This window comes from Urocitellus parryii, chromosome 7 (genome assembly GCF_045843805.1).
Source record: "Urocitellus parryii isolate mUroPar1 chromosome 7, mUroPar1.hap1, whole genome shotgun sequence".
In the NCBI taxonomy this organism is placed as follows: domain Eukaryota; kingdom Metazoa; phylum Chordata; class Mammalia; order Rodentia; family Sciuridae; genus Urocitellus; species Urocitellus parryii.
The window spans coordinates 177499387-177520806 of record NC_135537.1 but is presented as its reverse complement, the minus strand read 5'-3'; the positions used below and the strand labels follow the sequence as shown (position 1 = coordinate 177520806).

General features: G+C 57.4%; 1 protein-coding gene across 1 annotated transcript; it reads right to left on the bottom strand.

Annotated features, from left to right (window-relative positions):
• Positions 1-294: 294 nt before the first annotated feature.
• On the bottom strand, positions 295-17174 carry LOC144256213 (CMRF-35-like molecule 4). Its single transcript, XM_077801294.1, has 5 exons — positions 17094-17174; positions 13430-13765; positions 12676-12835; positions 9675-9788; positions 295-436 (listed from the first exon to the last, which is right to left on the bottom strand). The coding sequence occupies exons 1-5, from the start codon at positions 17152-17154 to the stop codon at positions 295-297; spliced, it is 813 nt and encodes a 270-aa protein (XP_077657420.1). The 5' UTR covers positions 17155-17174.
• Between the last annotated feature and the right edge of the window lie 4246 nt (positions 17175-21420).

The following is a 21420-nucleotide window of genomic DNA, read 5'->3' as shown; positions in this document are numbered from 1 at the left end:
GGAGGTGTCTCCAAAGTCGCCGAGTCCCTCAGCTGAGCTGGGCTGATGGCCTGGGGCGCAGGAATGGCTGTTCCCTTGTTGTCCTGTCCTGAGCTCCAGCAGCTCCAGGGCCAGCCCCACTGTGGTCTGTAGGTCCAGCTCCCCCTGAGGCCTCACCTAGGGATCCGGCGGTCGGGCGTTGCCCCCTGGTGGCCACAACTGGAGCCACAGGCCGGGGACCTGAGCCTGAGGCTTTTGCTCCAGGGGCGGGGGAAGGCCCAGGGACTGCCCAGGGCTTGACCTTGGAGGCCAAGGCTAGCCCTCCAGGGCGCTGCCGTCCCTCCAGGAGGCCACTGAGCTCAGAGCTGCGCTCTTGCGACCTCGAGCCTCCCCGTTCACGTCCAGTTCCTGGATTTCGCCCCATGGCCCCTGGTCCAGGGGAGAGTCCCCCCTGTGGCTGGGGAACAGATCTGCAGTGGGACAAATGGGCCCTGAATCTCAGCTCTGCCTCCCAGCTACCTGGCCTGGGGATGTACGCAAGGCCATCTGAGTGTCCCCTCGCTGGGCTCTTTCCAGGGGCCCCGGCTTGTGTTCCCACTCAGGTTCTTTGTCACCAACCTTTTCCCAGATCCTTGAATCTGACCCTTTGAACTCTGCCCTTTGACCTACAAGCCTGGGTCATCTGCTGCGGCAGGACCCCAACATACTCCTGGAAACCCAGGCGGAGGGCGCCCCCCGGGGTCCCAGTGTCCCAGGAAGGAGAGTGGAGGGGAGCTGGAGGCCCCCCTCAGGGATGTGGACAGGAACGTGGACACACTGGCGGGTCCTGGGCCCTCAGGTGTCCTCTCTGCAGGTCACCTCCCTCCCGTCCTCCCGCCCTCCTCTCCTTCCTTCCCCACTCACAGTATCTGTGGATTCCAGAGAGAGGAGCCCAGGGCCATTGGGAAGACGGTTTATAAATGACCAGAGTCCAGTTTCCACGATCAGAATTGGGGGAGCAGGGGAGGGACAGTCACCCCCCTCTGCTGGAGGCCAGTCCATGCCAGGGCGGCTTCCTGAAAATGACGGGCACGATCCGGAGTCTTGGGAGAGAAGCTGGAGGAGCCCGGTGACAGGGGACAGGGCCGGTCCGAGGAGGGGCGAGGGGGCCTGGGGCAGCAGGTCTTCATCCTTGAGCAAGAGGGAGGGCCAGGTGCTGAGAGAGAGCTGGCAGGCAAAGCCCCGTCAGGGACAACTGGGCGACACCAGGGCTAGATTTTATTGTGTAGACAGTTGGGAGCATTGGGAGTCTACTTTCAATTTTTATTTTTCATCTGTTCTTTGATCCACAGGACAGCGGAGGGTATCCTGATGTAGTATACACACTGAGTGCACCGTCTTCTAATCAGGATCCCGTTCCCGTGGTTGTTCATGGAGGAGTTTCCCTGGTGGTGGGTTCATATGTCAACATGGGAAAGTTACGTCAGTTCATTCCACTGTCTCGCCTGCTCCCATCCCCCTCCCTTCCCCTCACTCTGATCCACTGAACTTCTATTCTTCTCTCCCCGCCTCATTGTGTGTTAGCATCTGCATACCAGAGAGAACACTGGCCTTTGGTTTGCTGGGACTGGCCTATTTCACTTAGCATGATAGTCTCCAGATCCACCCATTTACCAGCAAAAGTCATAAAGCCATTTCTTTTTATGGCTGAGTAATATTCCACTGTGTATATGATACAGGTCTTGGAAATCAGGATCGGGTCCTCATTCCCTTGGTGCTGAAGACTAAATACCCTAGAAATGCCAAGGCACATGTAGAAAGCAAGTCTTATTTAAGAGAGAGACCGAGACAGACTTGATTAGAGAGAAAGGGACCCAGAGCTGGGTATCAGCAGGAGTGGGTGTGTCTTGCCTTTCTGTAGATCCCAGGTTCTCCCTCCCTTCCCACTCCCTATGTTCCTAAGGGCAGGAAAGGAGCAGCCTGGGGTCATCATAAGCACCTCCCTGTGTGGAGGAAGCAGTTCCTCTGAGGTGTTAGTAACCCATTTCCTTTTCTTTGATAATTGGCCAGTTAGCCCCCATCCTGTGTAGGCTGACCACCTGTCCTCCACCTGTCTCATATACTTACCTCATTTTCTCTATCCATTCATCTGCTGAAGGGCAGCTAGGATGGTTCCATAGCTTAGATATTGGGAATAGAAGGGACTTTTTAATATAAAAACTATAGAATATCTATTTGTTGTAGAAAAAATTTTAAATATAGGCAAACATTAAAAAAATAATGCCAAATGTTTTCCTTATAAAATATGGATTAAAGAACATGCCCTCTCTGCATGTGAATGAGTGTTGGGGATCAGACCCAGCGCCTCCCAGGCTGGATAAGCACTCCACAACTGTGCACACCCCAGCCCCCGGGGTGATTTTTTATAAAAGCTATTATTTGGGCTGGGGCTGTAGCTCTGAAGTGGCATCCCCTTTCTCCACAGAAAAGACTTAACTGGGCTTCTCGAGAAATCTTCACCATGGCTGTCAGCAAAAGAGTCCCTACAAAAGAGTTCACTGTAGATAAACTTCCTATTTTCGTGTCGCCCTGTTTTACTTGGCCACTGGCCGAGAAGATGCGAGCACTCCAGGTGCTGGACACCCCTTACTAATTTTTCACAAACATGTATCCAGTATAGAACTTTGAAGAAATGTGCAAACCAGGCTTCACAGAGATGTCTACATTTTAAAGATAAGTTACAATTGGGCTCCGTGGTAACAGCTGGCAGGGGGTGGAAAGAAAGGGGAGAAGAAGCTCTCCCCTTCTCAGGTGTTGTCCTGGAAGAGTTCACTTGCCCATAACAGTGAACGGAAAAAGCTGCTTTTATGTGAACTTCTGCAGACTGTGAACTTCTGAGCCCCTCCCCTTACACGCTGGGTATAAAACTCTGAAACTCCCTGAACTTAAGGTTCAGGGGATTGATTGATTACAGCAAAGGCTATGCCCCCTGAACCTGGCTGCAGCCAAATAAAACTGCTGTCTTCGGTGCCTTGCCTCCTTTGCCCTACAACAGCTCAGTGGTACAGTGCCAGCCTCGCACATGTGGGCACTGGATTTGACCCTCAGCACCATGTAAAAATAAATAAAGATATTTTTTAAAAATCCTTTTTAAAAAGCTATAACTCACACACTATGAAACTCAGCCTCCTGAAGTGTGCAGTTCCGTGGCTCTTAGCAGAACCCAAGATTTCAAGGCCACCACTAATTTCAGCACATTTTCATTCTCCCACCAAACCTGATACCCAGCAAACGTGGCCCATCCCCTACCCCAGGCCTGGCGACCCCCACCTGCTTGCTGTCCCTGCGGCTGGCTCACCCCCGACACCTCACAAAGATGGACTCATCTGCTCCCTCCACTCCCCGTCTGTCCTGGAGGCTGCCCGGGTTCTAGTGGCATCGGGGCCTCATCCCCTGTTACATTCTGTTAGGTAGCAGCTGGCAATGAGCAGTGACCTGGGGGACAAGGTCACAAGTGTTCTTTAAATGGTTTTAGGGTCTTCTTTAAACTACTTTCTAAGTGGATGAGAAAGCAAAGGGTGGTGGTTGATTTGTAGAAAATAAACAGAAGCAAATGGCAAACTGTCAGAAGAAAGGTGTTCGTGGATCTAACTCCAGGGTCCACTGGGGTTGGTGAGAAGGGGGCATGGTGGCCCAGGGATCTCCGTTTGTCTGGGGCGAAGGGTCCCTGAGTAGCGCAGGTGCACTAAGGTAACTTCTAACCAGGTGGACCCCATGCCACCTTCACATGGGATTCACTTATTAGTCGTGACTTGTGGCCCCCTGAATAGGATGGCCACCAGGGCAGTCCCCCGAGGTCAAGGAGGGTCAAACCCACCGCCCAACGGGCAGGGGGAGTCAAACATCTGGTTGGCGAGGGTGCAGAGGGGGTCCCTGTCCCTGGTAAACGTCAGTCACAACTCAGAGAGGCTCTGCCCCTTGGTCCTTCTCTGCTCAGAGCTGGTCCCCTGTCTCTCTGTGCCCTCTCTGGGGCCTTACTGTGCTTTTCCTTCCCTTTCACTTATTAACAAAGTTCTCTTCGTGGCCTTTGGCATCTGACTTGAATCTTCTTTTGTGGGAACACAGGAGCCGAGGTTTGGGTTCCAGCTCCCCCTCTCCTGGGACAATCCCCCGTGTGCATGGGAGACAGGAATGCAGGGAGGCACACCAAGAGGATCCCGAGTCTCAGGGAAGTGGCCATAAACGGCTGAAACAGGGAGATGCCCATGAGCCTTTGAAATGCAAACCAAGCATTTGTGAGCCCCTGGCCCAAGTCCTGAGATGCGCCTGGCCCTGCCCTGTCTGCAGAAAGCTACTTGAGGACAACACCCGAGTGCTCAAAACCTGGCTCCAAGTTGGGTCACCCCACCCTGACCCCACCTCTAGTCCAGCCCAGACACCAGGGAGCCAGTCGCCATCTGAGCAGAACCTGAGGCTGTGGCCTGAGTCCCACCTGAAGACCCAGAGCCTCCCTGGTGTCCCAGCACAAGGGCTCCTCAGACAGTGAGCGCAGCTGGTCCTACACGGGGCCCAGTACAGGAGAAGGGCTGCAGGAAAGGGTAACAGCTGCAAGTTAAAATCCAGGGTCACAGGGACATAGGGATATTTCCTTTTGTAAAAAAATGAAACGAGGGGCGTGGCGGGGGCTCAGGGGTAGCGCATGTGCTGGGCATGAGTGAGGCACTGCGCTCGGTTCTCAGCACCATGTAAGTAAATAAAGTAAAGGTCCATCAACACTAAAAAGTACTAAAAATGAAAAAATGAAGAAACACGGCATCAGTAGAAAGGAGGGGCCCCGCGGAGACTGTTCCCACCAGCCATCGCCAGGAGCAGGAGGGACACAGTGGTGCAGGTCTCCCAGCCTCGGTTACGGTGCCCACGGGCAGGCGCTCAGTGTGGTCAGGCCAGTTACCACGCTGCCCAGGAGCAGATGTGGATCAGGCCTGTCTGTGAGATCCAGAGGTGGCTTGGGGACAGGGTGGAGGTGATGGACAGCAGCCACCTCTGAGCCGAGCTCTGGGACCGGAGCATAAGGCTGCTCACACCTCAGTGTTTCATCTGTGAGGTGTCCACTTGCCCCTCTGTGTGGATTCTGCAGGAAAGTTTACAGAGTTCTCGTGTGAATGGCCTAGATGGCTGTCCTCTGTGGGTGGAAGAGCGAGTGTGTGTGATGGTGAATGAGTGTGCGACACTGAGGTGTGCCTGGGGTGACTGACTGCGCGTGCCCTAGTCCACTGCCTGGGTGTGTGTGCGCAGCGTGCCGGCTCACACAGAGCCCTGCCAGGCCTTCTTCAGCCTCCGCAAAAGCCCGGGGTTGGGATTAAGAGAAGGGGCCGCTGGGATGGCCAAACTCTAATGCAAATCTGACTGGGAGCCAGCAGGCATCCCCAGTGCTGTCCTCTGAACTGGGCACCATGCGGGGACCTGCTGGAGGAAGACAGCTGTGGCTCAGCCAGGCCACTGGCGTCATAGTAAGATCAGCAGCAGCAGCACGAATCCAGGAGTGCCCAGGCCTGCTCTCTGGGCTGAATTGCAGAATCCTCCAAATCTAGACCTGGGAGGACCCTGAGGGGACCATGGATCCACACACGCTGCCTACAGAGTGTCCAGGTGTCCCCCAGATGTCCCCCAGGTCCTGAGGTGACATAAGGTCTCCATGGACAGGAAGATACCCCCTCCTGCTGGCTCCTGGGCAGTCTTCTTTCAGAAAGTCTGTTGCTGGGCCTGACATCCAAAGCCCCTGCTGTCCCCTCTGCTGCGTCCCCCCCCCATATCTAACACGGCCTCCTTGGCACCTGCACCCTGAGAGCTCCTCTGCACAGGGTCCCCTTCTTTTCCCAGCCTGCGTCCCTTCACCCAGGCAGCGCCTCTCCCTGGATCACCTCCCTCTGCTCCCTGGAGGGGTGGCCTCTGACCAGCTTTCTCTGGCTCCCGGAGGGGGGTGGCCTTGTCCTCTGAGCACACCTCTGCCAGTGCCTTATTCCCTGCCCTGGGTTGTCATTGACACCGTGTCTCTCCCACTCAGCCCAGTGGGTCTTTAGGGCCACCCCCATTTCCCTCTTCCCTCCTGAGCTCAGGGCTGATGCTTGCCTCTGTGTGGGACTCACCGCCTGCTGCTGGGTGAATTCACAAACTTCTCCCTCCTGAGCTGGACAGCTCTCCAGTGCCCTCTGCCCCCTGCTCTGCTCTGCCGCACCAAGCCCCAGGCCCCAGCTGCACTCACCTGCCAGGCTGAGCAGGAGCAGAGCTCCGGGCAGCCACATAGTCCCCTCCCAGCTCCTTGCCCCTCCGACTAGGACAGCATCAGCGCAGACCTCAGCTGCACCCTCTGCTGAGCCAGGCTCACCCCTCCTGCAGGTCCAGGTTGACTTTGAATTTCCTCCTCATCACTTCCTTTTATAGAGTGGGTATTTCCTGCTCTCAGTTATTCAGCAAAAGGGGCGTCCTTTCCTGGCAGAGCTTCATCCTGGGTCAAGAGCGTCCTCCCTAGGTAGGACACAGGAGGCAAGGGGACTGTGCAGGAAGGGGAAGGCAGGGGAGAGGAGTCTGCAGACAGCTGGGGGACAGCTGGCCTACCAGACCTCGGATCAGGGGCACAACACCCCAGGTGCCAACTCCAGAAGAAGATCTGCACTACAGGGATAGGTCCCCAACTGTCAGGAAACCCCCAACTCAGGTATCAGGGGCACTGTGCTCAGCAAGCCTGGAGACGCATTTACTCAGGGGCTGCAGCCAACTGCATAAAAATGCAGGCTGTGGGATCAGACAGACCTGGCTCTTGCCCCATGGATAAGCTGCGTGACTCTAGACAACTTATTTAACTTCCGAGTCTCAGGGGTTTTATTGATAAGTTGGGCTCATCACAGTTGGTTAAGAGAAGTAAATGAGAAAACTTATGTGAAGTTTTAAGGACAGCGTGCTAGGTTAGGGTTAGCCCTCTGCTATTGTTAGGACTTGTGCAAAACTTCAGCCACTAGATGAAGAGTGAGATAAAAGAAGCCCAGGACAGGAGGCCAGGAGGAGGCTGGTGGGCAAGTCTTCCTCACTAGTAAGAAGACAAGTTCTAGCCTCTAACTGACATTAATTAGGATCTTTATTTAGAACCCACAGCTAAAGCTCTTGAAGAAGATAGTTTGGGGAAGGGGATGAGTGTTTTTTTTTTTTTTTTTCCGAGATCTCCAGGGCCAGCTAAGGAGGGAGGGCCCGTCCTGGGTTGTCCTGTGGTTGTGGTGGCTCAGGACTGAGAGAAGGAAAAGGGCTCATCCCTCAGCTGGGAGCACTGGGCCACCTGAAAAGCAGACATGGCCTTGCCCAGGCCATCACAGCTGGGTTAGGACAGGTCATTGCCCCACCGCCTTCGTCTCTCTGGGAAACTGGAGCAAGCTTCTTTGAGAATCAGCAGGATACGCCCTATACCCAGCAGGATCCACCCTAAACCTGGAGCCACCCTTAATCCAGCAGGATCCACCCTAAACCCAGAGCTGCCCTAATCCCTGAGCAAGGTCACCTTTAAAACCAAAACTCTCAAACATTCATGCAATGTCACTGCCAATGACCTGGGTCCAAGGCAAGCCCATTTCCACAATGGAGAGTCCTCCCTCTAAGCAACATGGGGTAGGCTGACAAGGAAATTGCCATGCGTCATTCTTACTTGGCTATGGCTCTCAGCAGTGTGTCACCCATGGGGTTAAGCCACACTCTCCTGTTCCTTTGTAATCCTATCCCTTTGCCCTGTTTGGGATGGAATATTCCATGGAAATGCCCTTTGTGTGTCCCCTTCTCCTGCTCTGCCCTTTGGTGTGGCCTTCCTAGATGTCAGTCAACTGCTGACAGCAGACATCAGGAAGCTGGACTCAGCCCCTGACACCTGACCCCTTGCCTCATTGGAATGGCTTCTCCCCAATAAAAGGGTCAGCCCTGTGCTCTGTCTCTCTCTCCATGGACTCCTGAGTTCAGAGGAGCCCTCACAGGACCCAAAGAAAAAGGTATCTCTCTCTCTCTCTCTCTCTGTATTATTTCCTGCAGCCCAGTTCACCTGGAATGACCATGAGTGTTTAGTCGTGGAACACGACAGTAAGGACATTCCTGTGAAGGGAACTTTTAAAAATTTTTAGAAGAATATAGAGGAATTTTTATTTTTTAGGTATGAACAATTTGTTAAGCAAGAACAAAAAGTATAAAACAAAAATGAAAATATAAAACAATTCGAAACTTTAACATTTAAAACTGGAAGCCAGGCATGATAGTGCACAAATGTAATGCCAGACATTTGGGAGGCTGAAGCAGGAGGATCATGAGTTTGAGGCCATCTGGGTAAATTAGTGAGATCCTGTCTCAAAATAAAATTTTAAAATGGAGATGGGAGCATAGCTCAGTGGTAGAGCACTTGCCTAGTTTGTGAGAGGTCCTGGGTTCAATGCCTATTTCTAAAAAAAAGTCTGTTCTCTCAAAAGATATCACAAAGTCAACAAACTGGGGAAAGATATGTAGGACACATGTAACTAACCAAGGACTTGTAAAGAATTTCTACAAATCTAAAATCAATATGGAAACACAGGCCCACAACAGAAAATAGAAGTTCACAAAGATGAAATCTAAGTCACACAGATGGGCAGGAGTGACAGATGGACACAGCCAGAGGCCACTTCCCACCCACTAACAGGGAGGCATGGGGAGTCTGGCAGGTTCAGGGAGGGGTCGGCTGCTGGGGAGGGTGGGTACAGTGACCTGGAAGTGGATGGGAAGGGCCTGGTAGAGTGGAGTCACAGGGGCAGTGAGGCCTAGGGCCAGGCTCCAGAGACATGTGGAACATGGGCTGGGAACAGGGTCAGGGAGGTTGGGGCAGCATTGTGAGTGATAGAGACAGAAACTCAATAAATAAAAAAGGAGAAGAGGAAGACGGGGGAGAGGAGGAAGAGGAGGGGGAGAGAGAAAGCAAGAGGGGGGCCAAAGAGGACAGGAGGAGAGGAGAGGAGAGGGAGAGGAGGTGGGGGGAGAGAAGGGAAGGAGACGCATCAGAGGACAAGGGACAGGAGGAAGAGAGAAAAGGACCAGAAGAGAAAGAAGAAACAGGAGCCCGGCACATCCGGGCAGCAACACCTCCATGTGGACAAGTCCCCAGGTCGAATGTCCAGGGGCCATCACAGGACTCGGGACTCAAGGGCACATCAGGGCTGGGGTGTAGCTCAGAGATGGACACCAAGCTGCACTCGGCCTGTGTCCCATCACCAACACCAGGGAGGAGGAAAGACCAACGTGAGCATAAAATCCTGTTTATGTGAAGTTCAACAATGAGCAAAGCTAAACCTCGCGCCCTGGGGAACATATGCATGGGAGTGCAGACCTTCAAGCAGGTGGAGGAGGAGCATGCAGCCCTGTTAGGGCCCCAGGAGGGTAGGAAGGAGGCACAGAGACCAGAAGGGCTGCATCACATCAGCGGTGCCCGTGACAGGCTGGGCACACGGGCTGCAGTGGCCTTGGCTGGAGGTGCACGCACTAGACACGCCTGTCTGTGTGTGTGATGAGCCAAGGAAAGGCTTCTAGAAGGTCACAAAGGCCTCAGAGTGGTCAATAGAAATGCAGACAAGTCAGGATGTCCCCTCCTCCAGCAGGGGGTGTCCCTGGAGGTGGCCTCGGGACAGCAGAGTCACTGGTCCTCACAGTCATGCTGCCTTCACCTGGACCTGGAGCTCCTCTGAGGCCTGTTCACCCAGAGGACAGCACTGAGCATGCTCAGGAGCAGGAGCACCTTCAAGACCAGGAGCAAGAGAAGGGCACTGATGACCAGGGGCCTGCGGGGGACATGGGAACCGTGAGCTGTCTCCTCACGGGGAGGCCCCAGTGCCTTGCACTTTGCCTCTGTCCCTTACACCCAGGTCCTGTGTCCCCTGGGGCCCCCATGAAGACAACCCTGACCAAGGCAGTCCCTCATAAAACATCTCAGTCCCCACATGACAGCCAAGAAGGGCCCTGGACTCAGCATGTAGGAAGGGCATGGCCACAGGAAAGATGTGAGGGGGCCCAGGCATTTAGCAGGGACCCGGGTCCAGGGAGGCATTTCTACCTCCCCTGCCACATCTGGGGGTACCCCTGGGTGTGGGGGTCTGCAACCTGCCAAGGGTCGGCGTTTCCACCTTCCAGGGAGAGGGGACTGTGTGTCCACCCACAAGTGGCCCTGGCCATCCTTGTACAGGCCTCATGAGCTGTGGACTCCCGGCTGCTGACGGAATGACCCAGCCCCAGCCCAGCCCCACCTGCCTCAGAGGACCCGGTCAGGAAAACAGGCTGACATTGTGACCAGGCGCAGGGCGGGAGGCAGAGGGAGAGAGTGCCGGGCCACCAAGCTCCTGCTCCCTGCCCAGCAGGTCCTGGGGCCCTGGGCAGGACACTTGTGCTCTCTCTTCCCTCTGCCTGGGCCGCCCTCTCCAGATCCCAGGTGCCTGTCCCCAGCCCTGCAGGCTCCACTCACATGGCCCTAGTCAGCAAGGCCTCCCCTGATGGTCCTGTGACCCATCCCCCACCCCCTCCACACTCACCCCCCCCCCCAGGACCCGTCTGCCCAGCCCCCCTTGCTGTGTCTAGACCGACTGTGCTAACCTGTTCACTCCTGAACCACCACAGGACAGTGCAGGCCACGCAGGACTGTCTGGCTGGTGGCCACTGTGTCCCAATGCCAAGAAGAGCACCTAGCACTTAGTAGGAGCCTCGTGGTGAAGGGTGGGATTGGCGAATGCAGGCGGGACCCAGAGGAGGAGACCCAAGTGTCCCCCAGGCCCCTCAACAGCGCTCATCCCCAGAGGCACAGCCCTGAGTCCAGGCCTTACCCAGGCTGTGGGTGGGCACTGGGGGTGTCCTCTGTGGTCGTGAGGGGCCAGGTGTGTGTTGGCATCGACGTGGGAGGCCCCTGGGTGCTTCTGGGGCTCTCAGGGCTGGAGGCTGTGGTCAGGGCTGAGGGGAGGCACAGGTCAGCACACTCTGCCCCTGGTTTGTTCTGACTCACACAGGCCAGGTCACTCGGAGCCTGCTGGACAGACGTCCTGCATCCAGCAGTCTCCTGGCCACAGCTGGGCCTGAGCAGGGCTTCACCCCGCCCATCTCCAGGTGCACTGAGGCAGGAGCACTTCCGCTGGGAGGACTGCGTTCCTGAGGAGGGGCGGGGGCTCCTGAGAGGACCCTGCTGCAGGGCCAATCCATGCACCACCCTCTCCTCCTGCTCCCCGTCCCTCCTAGGGACAATTACAGTGGGGCCTACTGTGTAGAGATTGACACAGGGAAACCAGAGACGCAGGGCCCTGGGCAGGGACACAGCCAGAGTGACTTCAAATGACAGCAGAGATGGTCTGTGGAGCCACAAGGGATGCTGTGACCCAGGACCACCAGGTCCACTAGGAGCAGAGTCCCCTTAGGAGTCAGGAAGCCTGCACAGTGGTATGGGTCCTTTTTAGAAGGACCCCAGGACCATCATGGAGGAGCTAGTGTCCCAGAGACCATCCACAGCGGAGAGGGGGTAGGAGACCCAAGTGAAGGTGCCCTTCTATAGGGGAAGCAAATGCTGTGAGGGTCCCGTCCCAGAGGGAGGGTGGAGACAGGCCCAGGTGAGACACGGGTCTCCTTTGGAGAGGACATGACCCTCACCTGGTCAGGAAGTCAACAAAAATCCAGGGACCCAACAGCCAGTCCCACCCCACTCCTGGAAGGTTCCAGACTGGACTGTTAGAGTGGGGCCCAGGGAGACACTGGAACAACATAGGTGTGCTGTGTGTGCACACACAGGTGTCTGCATGCCTGGATACACACACACACACACACACACACACACACACACACACACACACCAGAAGCCAGCTTTCACAAAGGCCTGTGCGCCCAGACACCCTGTTCTGAACCCTGGAATCACCCAGAGCATGCTCTCCTCCCCCATGACTTTCTAGGGAGGGAAAAGCCATATTCTTCCGTATGTTTTTAGAGCTCTGTCTGTGAATCACGACCCCCAGGGGCCACAGGAGCCCCACGTTTGCAGCCAGTTGTCAGACGTGCTGGGACCTGGGCTGCCCCATAGTGAGCTGGTGTCTCATGTGGGGTCCTGGGGTCAGAGCCTTAACCTGTGGGTCTGCACGGACTGCAGTGGTCAGCACCAGGAGCCAACTGCCCCCCCAGGTGAGGTCAGGTGGGGAGCCCATGACCCCAGAGATGGCCTGTGCCTGCTTGCATTGTTCTGAGGAGTCACAGAGGTGCTCAGGTTCTCTGTGAGGTTGACGGCCCCCAGATAGAGACCCACTCAAATTAGAGGGGAGAGCCCCAGACTCTGGGGTCACGCAGGCCCAGCCCAGCCCCACACCTGTTCCCATGTGACAGTGACACGACCTCTCCTTGTAGTCTGTGAGGTGAGCATGGGAGCAGGTTGGGTCATGTGAGGAGCCAAGGAGGACAGCGTGTGGGCTCTGGGCACCCGGCAGGACAGCCCCAGCCCTCATGGGTGGACACTTGCCTCCCCTCTGCCAGTCCCTCCTTGGTCTGAGCCTCTCTTGAAGGCTGGGGCAGGTCCAGTGTGGTGGCCTCAGTGACCCAAGCCAGGTTACACAGACTGAAGCTTCCAGCCTGGGCCTGGGGCCAAGGGTCAGCAGGGGTGTGACTCCCTCCCCCGAGTGACCACACAGTCCCCCGTGGGAAGACACTCACCGTGGGCCCTGGCCATGGTCGAGGCCCTGGCTGCTGGGACCAGGGGTGGCACTCTCTGTGGCCAGGCTGGTGGACAGTGCAGCTTGGGCTCTGCTTGTGGTTGTCAAGGTCTTCGCTGTCGTGACACTTGTAAGTGTCCCTGAGGTTGCTGGTGTCAAATCTACAATGACACCCAGAGGTCTGTCCTGCAACCCGCCCACCACTGGGGGATGCCTTGGGCCTGATTTCATGCCAAATGCTCACTCAGGAAGGGGACAGGTGGTGGCCAGGGCCAAAGTCTCCCCAGGACCCTGGGGACATTTCTGTATAGGACACAGGTTCCACCCCCAGCAGGGCTGATTCTGTCCTGCTGTGAGGGCCATGGCCTCCTGAGACCCCCGGGGTCACCTCCCCACACCCAGACTCCTCCCCCTCCCGTCACAGCCACAGGCTACAGGAATATCTCACTGCAAAGACCACTTGTCACTGTGCTGCCTCTGCCCACTGCACCATCCATGCCTTCTGCCCCTCTGCTCCGCCCTGGGGGTCCACACAGAGCTCTGCCTGTCCCTGTCCCCAGGGCCCAGGGCAGACTCTGGCTCTCTCCCCTGCAGGCTCTGCTCCCGCCTCCTTCCCTGATTGGCAGGTCCTCAGAGCTGGGCGGGCTGTGGGCTGCTCCCCCCTTGGACTCCCTCCCAGGCTCCAGCTGCTGCTTTCTGATTCTTGCCCAGGTGTCCAGGTCCAGGCAGCCCAGGCGCTGGTGGGAGGGGCTCACCTGGCTGCACAGCCACCTCAACCTTGAAGTAGGGGTGAAAGCCTTCGTGCCATGGTGTGTCCACCCGGCACTCATAGGAGCCTGCGTCCTCCAGGGTGAGGCGCTCCATGGTCACTGTGAAGCTGAGGTTTGCAGGGTGGTCCCTGATGGACACTCGGCCACTCCGCACCTCTCTCTCTGAGCCTCTAGTCTTCACAATATCATAACAAAGTACAAGTGATTTTTTGCACCACAGTTTGTCATTGTCCTTGAATTCTTCACCATAGTGACACTGCACGGTCAGGGATCCTCCCACGATGCCTGTCACCTTGCTGGGGCCACTCAGAGGAACACAGTCTGAAAGACACAAGTGTGGAGGCCAGGCCCTCACAGATGGGCCAGGCCCAGGGGGGCCTGGGTCAGGTCCTCAGGAGACCCTCCCTCACCTCCCATCAGACCCCTCCCCACCACTCACCCCTGGCCACCAGCCCTTCTGCTCCTCCACCCAGGACACTGACACAGCAGCCCCTCCCTTCACCCCAGTCCCCCCCTCACCACCTGACCTCCTGCTTCCAGAACCCAGGGCCATAACCACCCTGAGCCCCCTTCCTGGGACAGCCCCCGGCCCTGTGAGTCTCAGACGCGGAGACACAGCCAGAGTGGACCTGGTCCAGCAGGACGTGAGCCAGGGCAGAAGCAGGGTCCCCAGACCATGTGGATGAGAACCTGGACTCCTGACAGCACAGGATGCACACAGTGAGGGGCATACAGCTCCCAGGACCCTCCCCTGCTCCCTCACCTCGGATGGCCCGGCTCTGGGGACCTCATTTCCAAGGAAACTCCTTTGTGTCCCCAAGATTTCCAGGCGCATTTCCCCCAATGGCTCAGACCTAAAGCTGGGGTGAGGTGAGCACCAGGAAGCTAAGCCATCTCCAGGCAGAGGACCAGGCCACCCTGCACCAGGCTCCAGCCCAGGGGCATCTGAGTGTGCACCTCCCTCTTGCCCTGGGGACCTGGGGTCAGGCCCAGATGAGTGGGGAGATGGCGGGACTGGGGTGGCTTGCTCACTCCCTGGGACTGGATGCTTTCTTCATTTGCCTTCAGGACCTTAGGCCTGACCTGGGACTGTGGGACCCCCGAGTCCACAGCCCCAAACTGAGACTGTGGGACCCCTGAGTCACAGCCCCCACCTGAGACTCTGGGACCCCTGAGTCACAGCCCTGACCTGGGACTGTGGGACCCCTGAGTCACAGCCCCGACCTGGGACTGTGGGACCCCTGAGTCACAGCCCCGACCTGGGACTGTGGGACCCCCAAGTGCACAGTCCCCACCTTGGACTGTGGGACCCCCGAGTGCACAGCCCCCACCTGAGACTGTGGGACCCCTGAGTTACAGCCCTGACCTGGGACTGTGGGACCCCTGAGTGCACAGCCCCGACCCGGGACTGTGGGACCCCTGAGTGCACAGCCCTGACCTGGGACTGTGGGACCCCTGAGTCACAGCCCTGACCTGGGACTGTGGGACCCCTGAGTTACAGCCCTGACCTGGGACTGTGGGACCCCTGAGTGCACAGCCCCGACCCGGGACTGTGGGACCCCTGAGTGCACAGCCCTGACCTGGGACTGTGGGACCCCTGAGTGCACAGCCCCGACCTGGGACTATGGGACCCCTGAGTCACAGCCCCCACCTGAGACTCTGGGACCCCTGAGTCACAGCCCTGACCTGGGACTGTGGGACCCCTGAGTCACAGCCCCGACTTGGGACTGTGGGACCCCTGAGTCACAGCCCCGACCTTGGACTGTGGGACCCCCGAGTGCACAGCCCCGACCTGAGACTGTGGGACCCCTGAGTCACAGCCCTGACCTGGGACTGTGGGACCCCTGAGTCACAGCCCTGACCTGGGACTGTGGGACCCCTGAGTCACAGCCCTGACCTGAGACTGTGGGACCCCTGAGTCACAGCCCTGACCTGGGACTGTGGGACCCCTGAGTCACAGCCCTGACATGAGACTGTGGGACCCCTGAGTCACAGCCCCGACCTGAGACTGTGGGACCCCTGAGTGCACAGCCCCGACCTGGGACTGTGGGACCCCTGAGTCACAGCCCTGACCTGGGACTGTGGGACCCCTGAGTCACAGCCCTGACCTGGGACTGTGGGACCCCTGAGTCACAGCCCTGACCTGGGACTGTGGGACCCCTGAGTCACAGCCCTGACCTGGGACTGTGGGACCCCTGAGTCACAGCCCCGGGGGCCCCACCTCCTCCTCGTCCCTTCAGTGCCTGCTGCGCCTGGCACAGGGAGACCACTGTGGCCACACCCTCAGAGCACAGCTGCCCACAGCTGCCCAGTAGCCCCTGCATCCCTCTGCCAGGGCCAGTAGGACCCCCCCTCCCAGCCTTGGGGTGAGGTCCCCTGCAGAGAAGGCCTTGTGACACTGTCACAGGTGGGACACTCTCTGAGAAGCTCAGTAGCAACTGCCGAGGTGAAGCCACAGGGGCCTCAGATGAACCCGGGCTTGGGCCTCAGCTCTAGTTTGCATCCTCTGTGTGCTCAGGGCCAGGGCCTGACCTCTCTGCACCTCAGATGCCAGCTGCAAAGGGGTGGTGACCATGCCAACCTGACATGGCATCTGGGGGTTCATGGAAGGTCATGTTAGGATGGGGCCAGGTCAGTGGAGAGGCTGCCCAGCATGCACCAGGCCCAGGCTCCACCAGCCCCAGGAAACAAGAACAAAAATGGGGTAGGAAAAATGAAAGATTGATCGTGGCTGTCAACTGCTGGGCAGCTCCTATTAGTGAGCCAGGGAAGAGCCGCTGTCAACTGCTCTTGACCAAGGAAACAGGAGCTTCATGTGACATGACCTAACACCACCAGGTAACCCTGTCTAGTCCACGTGAGAAATGCAGAGAGGAAGGAATCAGAGGTAGAGAGAATAAGAGTCCAGAGGGGACTTTGTAGAATTCTCTATGAATAAATGTGTGATTGGGATGAAGGTGTGGTTTTCCAGAAAAACACCAATCAGTAAAATTGGCCTTTATGAGTGTTTAGTAAACAATGCTAATTCCCAGCCTCCTTCATCAAGACGCTACCCCCGGCCTGGTCCTGACACTGTCCCCACCTGCCCTGTCCCTACATCTCCTATTCCCACCTCTCCTTTCCTCCCTCTCCTGTCCCCAGCTCCCCTCCTGGGACCACTGACCCCTGGGCCCCACCAGGACTCTTCCCACCCAGCCTCCAGCTGCCCTGGCTGAACCACCTGTCCCTGAGATGGAGCCTTCTCCTCCTCGGTCCCCTCCTTCCTCTGTACCCCAAACGGGTGGACCTGGGGGGCCTCCCCAACACAGGCCCCAGGTGTGCTCTGTGCCCTCTCCACCCCACCCCGTCCACCCGCCCTGCTCCCCCTGTCCTGTTCCCCCAGACCTCTCTCAGGGCCCCCCTGGGCAGCACCCATTGCCCTGGGCAGCACGCTGGCTGCTCCAAGGTCAGGTGGGCTCACGGGAGCCCCCTGCCCCTTCCCTCCCAGGGGTGTGGTGTTTGGGGAGTCCATCTTACATCATGGACACAGTGCACCCCATTCTGCCTCTGCACAGAGACGTGCAGCTGGGGCTCCTCTGTGAGGCCTCCTGCCCCCCTCCCTCCTGCCTCCCCTCCCTTCTGCAGACCCTCCCTGGGCAGAGGCCCTCACCTGGGAGCCAGAGAAGCAGCAGAGCCAAGGGTGGCCAGGCCGTCAGGCCCCTGGGGCTCATTTCTCCTGCACAGATGCCACCGCCGGGCGCCAGGCCCTACTGGACCCGAGGCTCCAGCCCCCTGGGGAGGGTCAGTCTCCAGGGCTCCCACTTCTGCTTTTCTCTGGGGTGGCTGCTTCCTGCTTGTCCTCTTTAGTCTGTTCTTGGGGCTGGGGACAAAATGGAGAAGCTGCCCCTGAGGTGGCCCTGGGCTTGTGCTGTCCTATGAAAGCCAAGGACGGGAAGGTGTGGTGGATGGGACCCGCCTGGCCCCAAGGTGGCAGGACTGCCCTCACCCCAGGCCTGCAGGGCCAGGCTTCCTTCTGGCCCTGTCACTCCTCCTCTTCTCCTTGTGGTCAGGATGTCACCAGTGGGAGGGGCGCACAGAGCCTGTGTCCTCAGCACTGGGCCTGCCTGGCGGGAGGCCAACCTGGAACTGCCCCTCCATGAGCCCATGTCTAGGCCTGACCCCAGGTTGGCACAGTGGCCCTAGAGTCCTGAATGGTTCCTGGTCCTGGAAATGTGTCCTCAATCTGACTGTGACATCTACAGGCCGTGACCTCCCCCCTCCCGTGTAGCCCCTGTGGTGCAAGGCACAACTTCCCTAAGTGTGGGAAAGAAAGCGGATCAGGTCTGCATACAGGAAGTGCACCGAGGTGAGGCGGAGGAGGGCGAGGGGACAACTGAGGAGCTGCAGGGTGGCAGGCTCTGTCACCTCTGAACTTTTCCTGGAGTAGCCTCAGTTCTCTGTAAGCCTTGCCCAGCAAGCACTGGGGAGGCAGAGAGAGCTCCAGTGGCTGAACTGGGCTGAGTCTGCCCTTGAGGAAGAAGACAGTGTGCAGGGCTCACGGCTGGTCTCGCTGGGGAAACCGCAGCTGCCCCACACTCCTTCCAGCGGCCCTGCCATAGGGCACTCAAAGCACCCCTCCTGCACTGCTGTCGTCCTCCCCAGGCCCGACCCGCCTCGGGATGGCTTCCTCCGGTCCCCAGCCCCTCTGCAGCTCAGGCCTGCTGGGGTGTGTCAGGAAAGAGAAGCCACTTTTTCTCTTTGCCTCATTTGCCTGGAGCTTCCTCCCATCTCTGCACATGTCACCCTGGCTGTTGGCCATAGGCCACCACACTGCTCCGACTCTGCTTGTGCTAGGACCTTCAGGGTGACCCGCCCCGTGTCTCCACACTTCCTTCAAAAAGTCCCTCTCCTCTCTGTCACATGCTCTCTCTGCCCCCGTCCCTTTTATATTTCCCGTCTGTGTGGGTTTTGTTTTTGTCATTGAAGGAATTTTGGGTCTTGGATGATAAACCAAAAAGATGCAAGAGGGGACAGGCAGGGCGACCTGTACTGCCAAGACCAAGAGCTTCACCTTTCCTGGGCAGGGGAGTCACCTGGGCCACCGCGCGCACACACTGCGCTGTGTGTGGAGCAGCAGGTCCAGCAAACCCACCCAAGCCTGGGACGCCTTGATAGGTGGCTCGGGGCCTGCAGCCACCCAGACAGCAAACCCACCTCAGCAAAGCCCTCCGTGGTGAAGCAGAGCTGGCCCTCACAGGCTTGTCTTCCGCTACGCCATGGCTGCTCCTGCAGCGCTCTCTGCCGGGGACCCGTGTGTGGCCCCGGGCGGAGCAGAAGCAGGAAGTCCACTGTGGGCCTCCCCTGCCTGCAGCTCCGAGGACCTCAGGACACTCCCTACGTAGAACCTCAACAAGCTCATACGGTTTTATTGTCTTGCGGTTCTGGAGATGAGGAGTCTGGCGAGGGTCTCACTGGCTAAAAGCCCAGGTGTCAGCAGGCTGGTTGCCTCTGGAGCTCCAGGGGAGAGTCTGTTCCCCGGCCTCTCCATCTTCAGAAGGACACCCACATCCTTCTGTCTGCAAAGCCGTCAAAGCCGTTGGTGCTTTGTCCCATTTCATCACCTGACGCCTCCCCTCCTCCCTCCTCCTGTCCCTCCTCAGGACCCTGTGATTACGCGGGGTCCACCCAGGTTGCCCAGGCTAACCTCCCCTGGGTCCACTGATAACCGTCTTAGAAATCCACCTGCTGCCTGAACAACTCCTTGCCGTGCAACATCATGTGTTCCCGGGTTCTGGGCTCGGGAAGTCCTGGGGAGTCATTGTTCTGCTGTCTGCTGCCTGGAGAAAGGTTGTCCTGATGCACTGAGTGCAGAGCCCGGAGCTCAGCAAGATTGCAGAAGCACCAGACGAAGCGTGGCAGGAGAGCCAGAGTGGGCCGCAGGGTGAGAAGAGCACAGGGGCTTCGTGGATGTTTTTAGGACGCGCAAGGTGGCTCGCCTGCTCTCTGAAACCCACGGGTCTCATCAGGGCTCCCAAGCACTGGGATCAAGGCCAATTCAAGGAGAAAACCAGGGTGGCCCCTAGGGATGGAGATGTCCCAGCATGGCGTGTGGGGAGGGGTCAGGTTCTTACACAGAGACAGGGACTACGAAGGGGACATGAATAATGAATGGCTCAATACTCTACTAGACCAAAGAAATGTCAAGTGCATGGACCCGGGAAAATGGCAGAGCTCACAGCTGCTGCCACCTAGGGGTCAGATCAGGGAAAGACACCCCTCCTAGGAGAACTAAGTGGGTAAATAATCAAGTTGAAGGGGGCAGGCTATCTTCCCCGCTTCCAAGAGGAAATATTAGACCTGAGCTTGACAGTGGGACTTACAAAGGGAGGCACAGGTAGAAGAGAGCAGAGGCAGAAAGCAGGGAGCAGAGCAGACCCCCAAGCTCCGCTAGAACACCTGGGAGAGGCTGGGGATTGTGGGAAAGGAGAGCAACCAAACCTCAGGTCGGCCAAAGTCAGCGAGGGCTGTGCCCGCTAAGCCAGTGGGGATGCCGCTGAAGGCGAAGGTGTTGGGCAGCATCACTAAGGCCATTGGAGGGGATTGATTTGTCTAGGGACCACAAGGTCATGGGGCCACCATTGTGGCTCAGGGAGAAAGGGATGAGAATGCTGAAGGCTGCTACTTTCGTTCTTCTTGGGCTCTGTCTGCTCATTTAAAAAAAAAATATATTTTTTTTCTCCATATTTTATTTTGAACAATTTTTAAAAACTATTCAAAACTATTCAAAACTATTAAAAACATAGTCTTAAAAGCTGACAAAATCTTCACATCTTTTAAATGACCTATAGGGTAAAAGCCATAATGGCAGAAACCCTTTAAGCTGGGTTACTAGTGATAGTTACCATAGAGACACATAAAGCTAAGCTCTCTTACCCACCACAGAGACAGCAAGGTGTTCTGAGTGCAATGACAGAGGAGTAGGAATCAATGTCATTGAACGGGACATGTAGAGGGACAGGTGACCAGACGTGCACTGCCTCCTCAGGGGAGTCCCTGGCCCCTCCTCTCCCCCATCTCTCTCTAAGCTCTGATCTTGTGCCCTTAAATCTCAGCCTCAGCATCAAACCTGGTGGTGCCAGGGTCAGGCAGCCCAAGCCAAGGGGCGCAAGCTCCTGTCCTTCAATTGGGAATCGACCAGCATCAGGATCTAGAAGGTGCCAGAGGGTGTGGTTTGAGGAATGGAGAGATGTGGGATTCCTGGCAGGGATCCTGTCTCTAGCTTTCTAAGTTCGTGTTTTGGTTCCCTACTTGGGGACACTCAAAGGAGCTCAGCTCTTTCTGGGGAACAACTTCAAGGACAAAATGTTCCCTTGGCATCTGTCCTCACTCAGAGTCTCGGCTCCTCTTTAAATCCAGCCACGAAAGCAGCTCTTCTTAAACCACCCAAGAACCTCAACCCAAGGGGTGACCTCTCCAACCTCAGCTCATGGCCAGTGCCCTCACCTCTGGGTCCCAGAACACTGTGCCCATTCCAGCTGCCCAAGGGCAGTGTCCACTTCCCAAGCTGGGCGCTTGTGCACTCTCCACCTCTGTAGCCCCCAACGATAGGGCTTGACCAATGCCGTCCTCATCCTCACCAATAGGCCCTGGGGCACACCCAGTTGGTGCCTGTCCTGTGTCCCCTTTGCCCACTGGAGCTCCCAGCGCTGTCACCGTCCCCCCCCCAAGCCCCCACATCTATCTGTGGGCACGACTTGCCGAGCAGGACAGGCAGGAGGCTGCGGAGTTCATGCCCCCGAGGGCCTCTGCCCACACATGTGCACCCCACACCCCCACATTTACACACACTCAGCCCTGCATCTCCGACACACGAACTCCAGACCCAGTTCTTGTCTCCTGAGCTGACACTTCCCGGGTAGCTCTGCAGAGTCCAGCTCCAACTTCAACCTCTCCGGTGCCAGGAGGGGCCAGCCAGGACTTGAACCTGGAAAACAGGA

Coding starts and splice junctions, on each gene's coding strand:
- LOC144256213 (XM_077801294.1), bottom strand. CDS start 17,154: ATGAGCCCCAGGGGCCTGACGGCCTGGCCACCCTTGGCTCTGCTGCTT. Junction 13,766..17,093: donor GCTGCTTCTCTGGCTCCCAG/GTGAGGGCCTCT, acceptor TGTGTCTTTCAG/ACTGTGTTCCTCTGAGTGGC. Junction 9,789..12,675: donor GACCATGGCCAGGGCCCACG/GTGAGTGTCTTC, acceptor TGTCCCCCGCAG/GCCCCTGGTCATCAGTGCCC.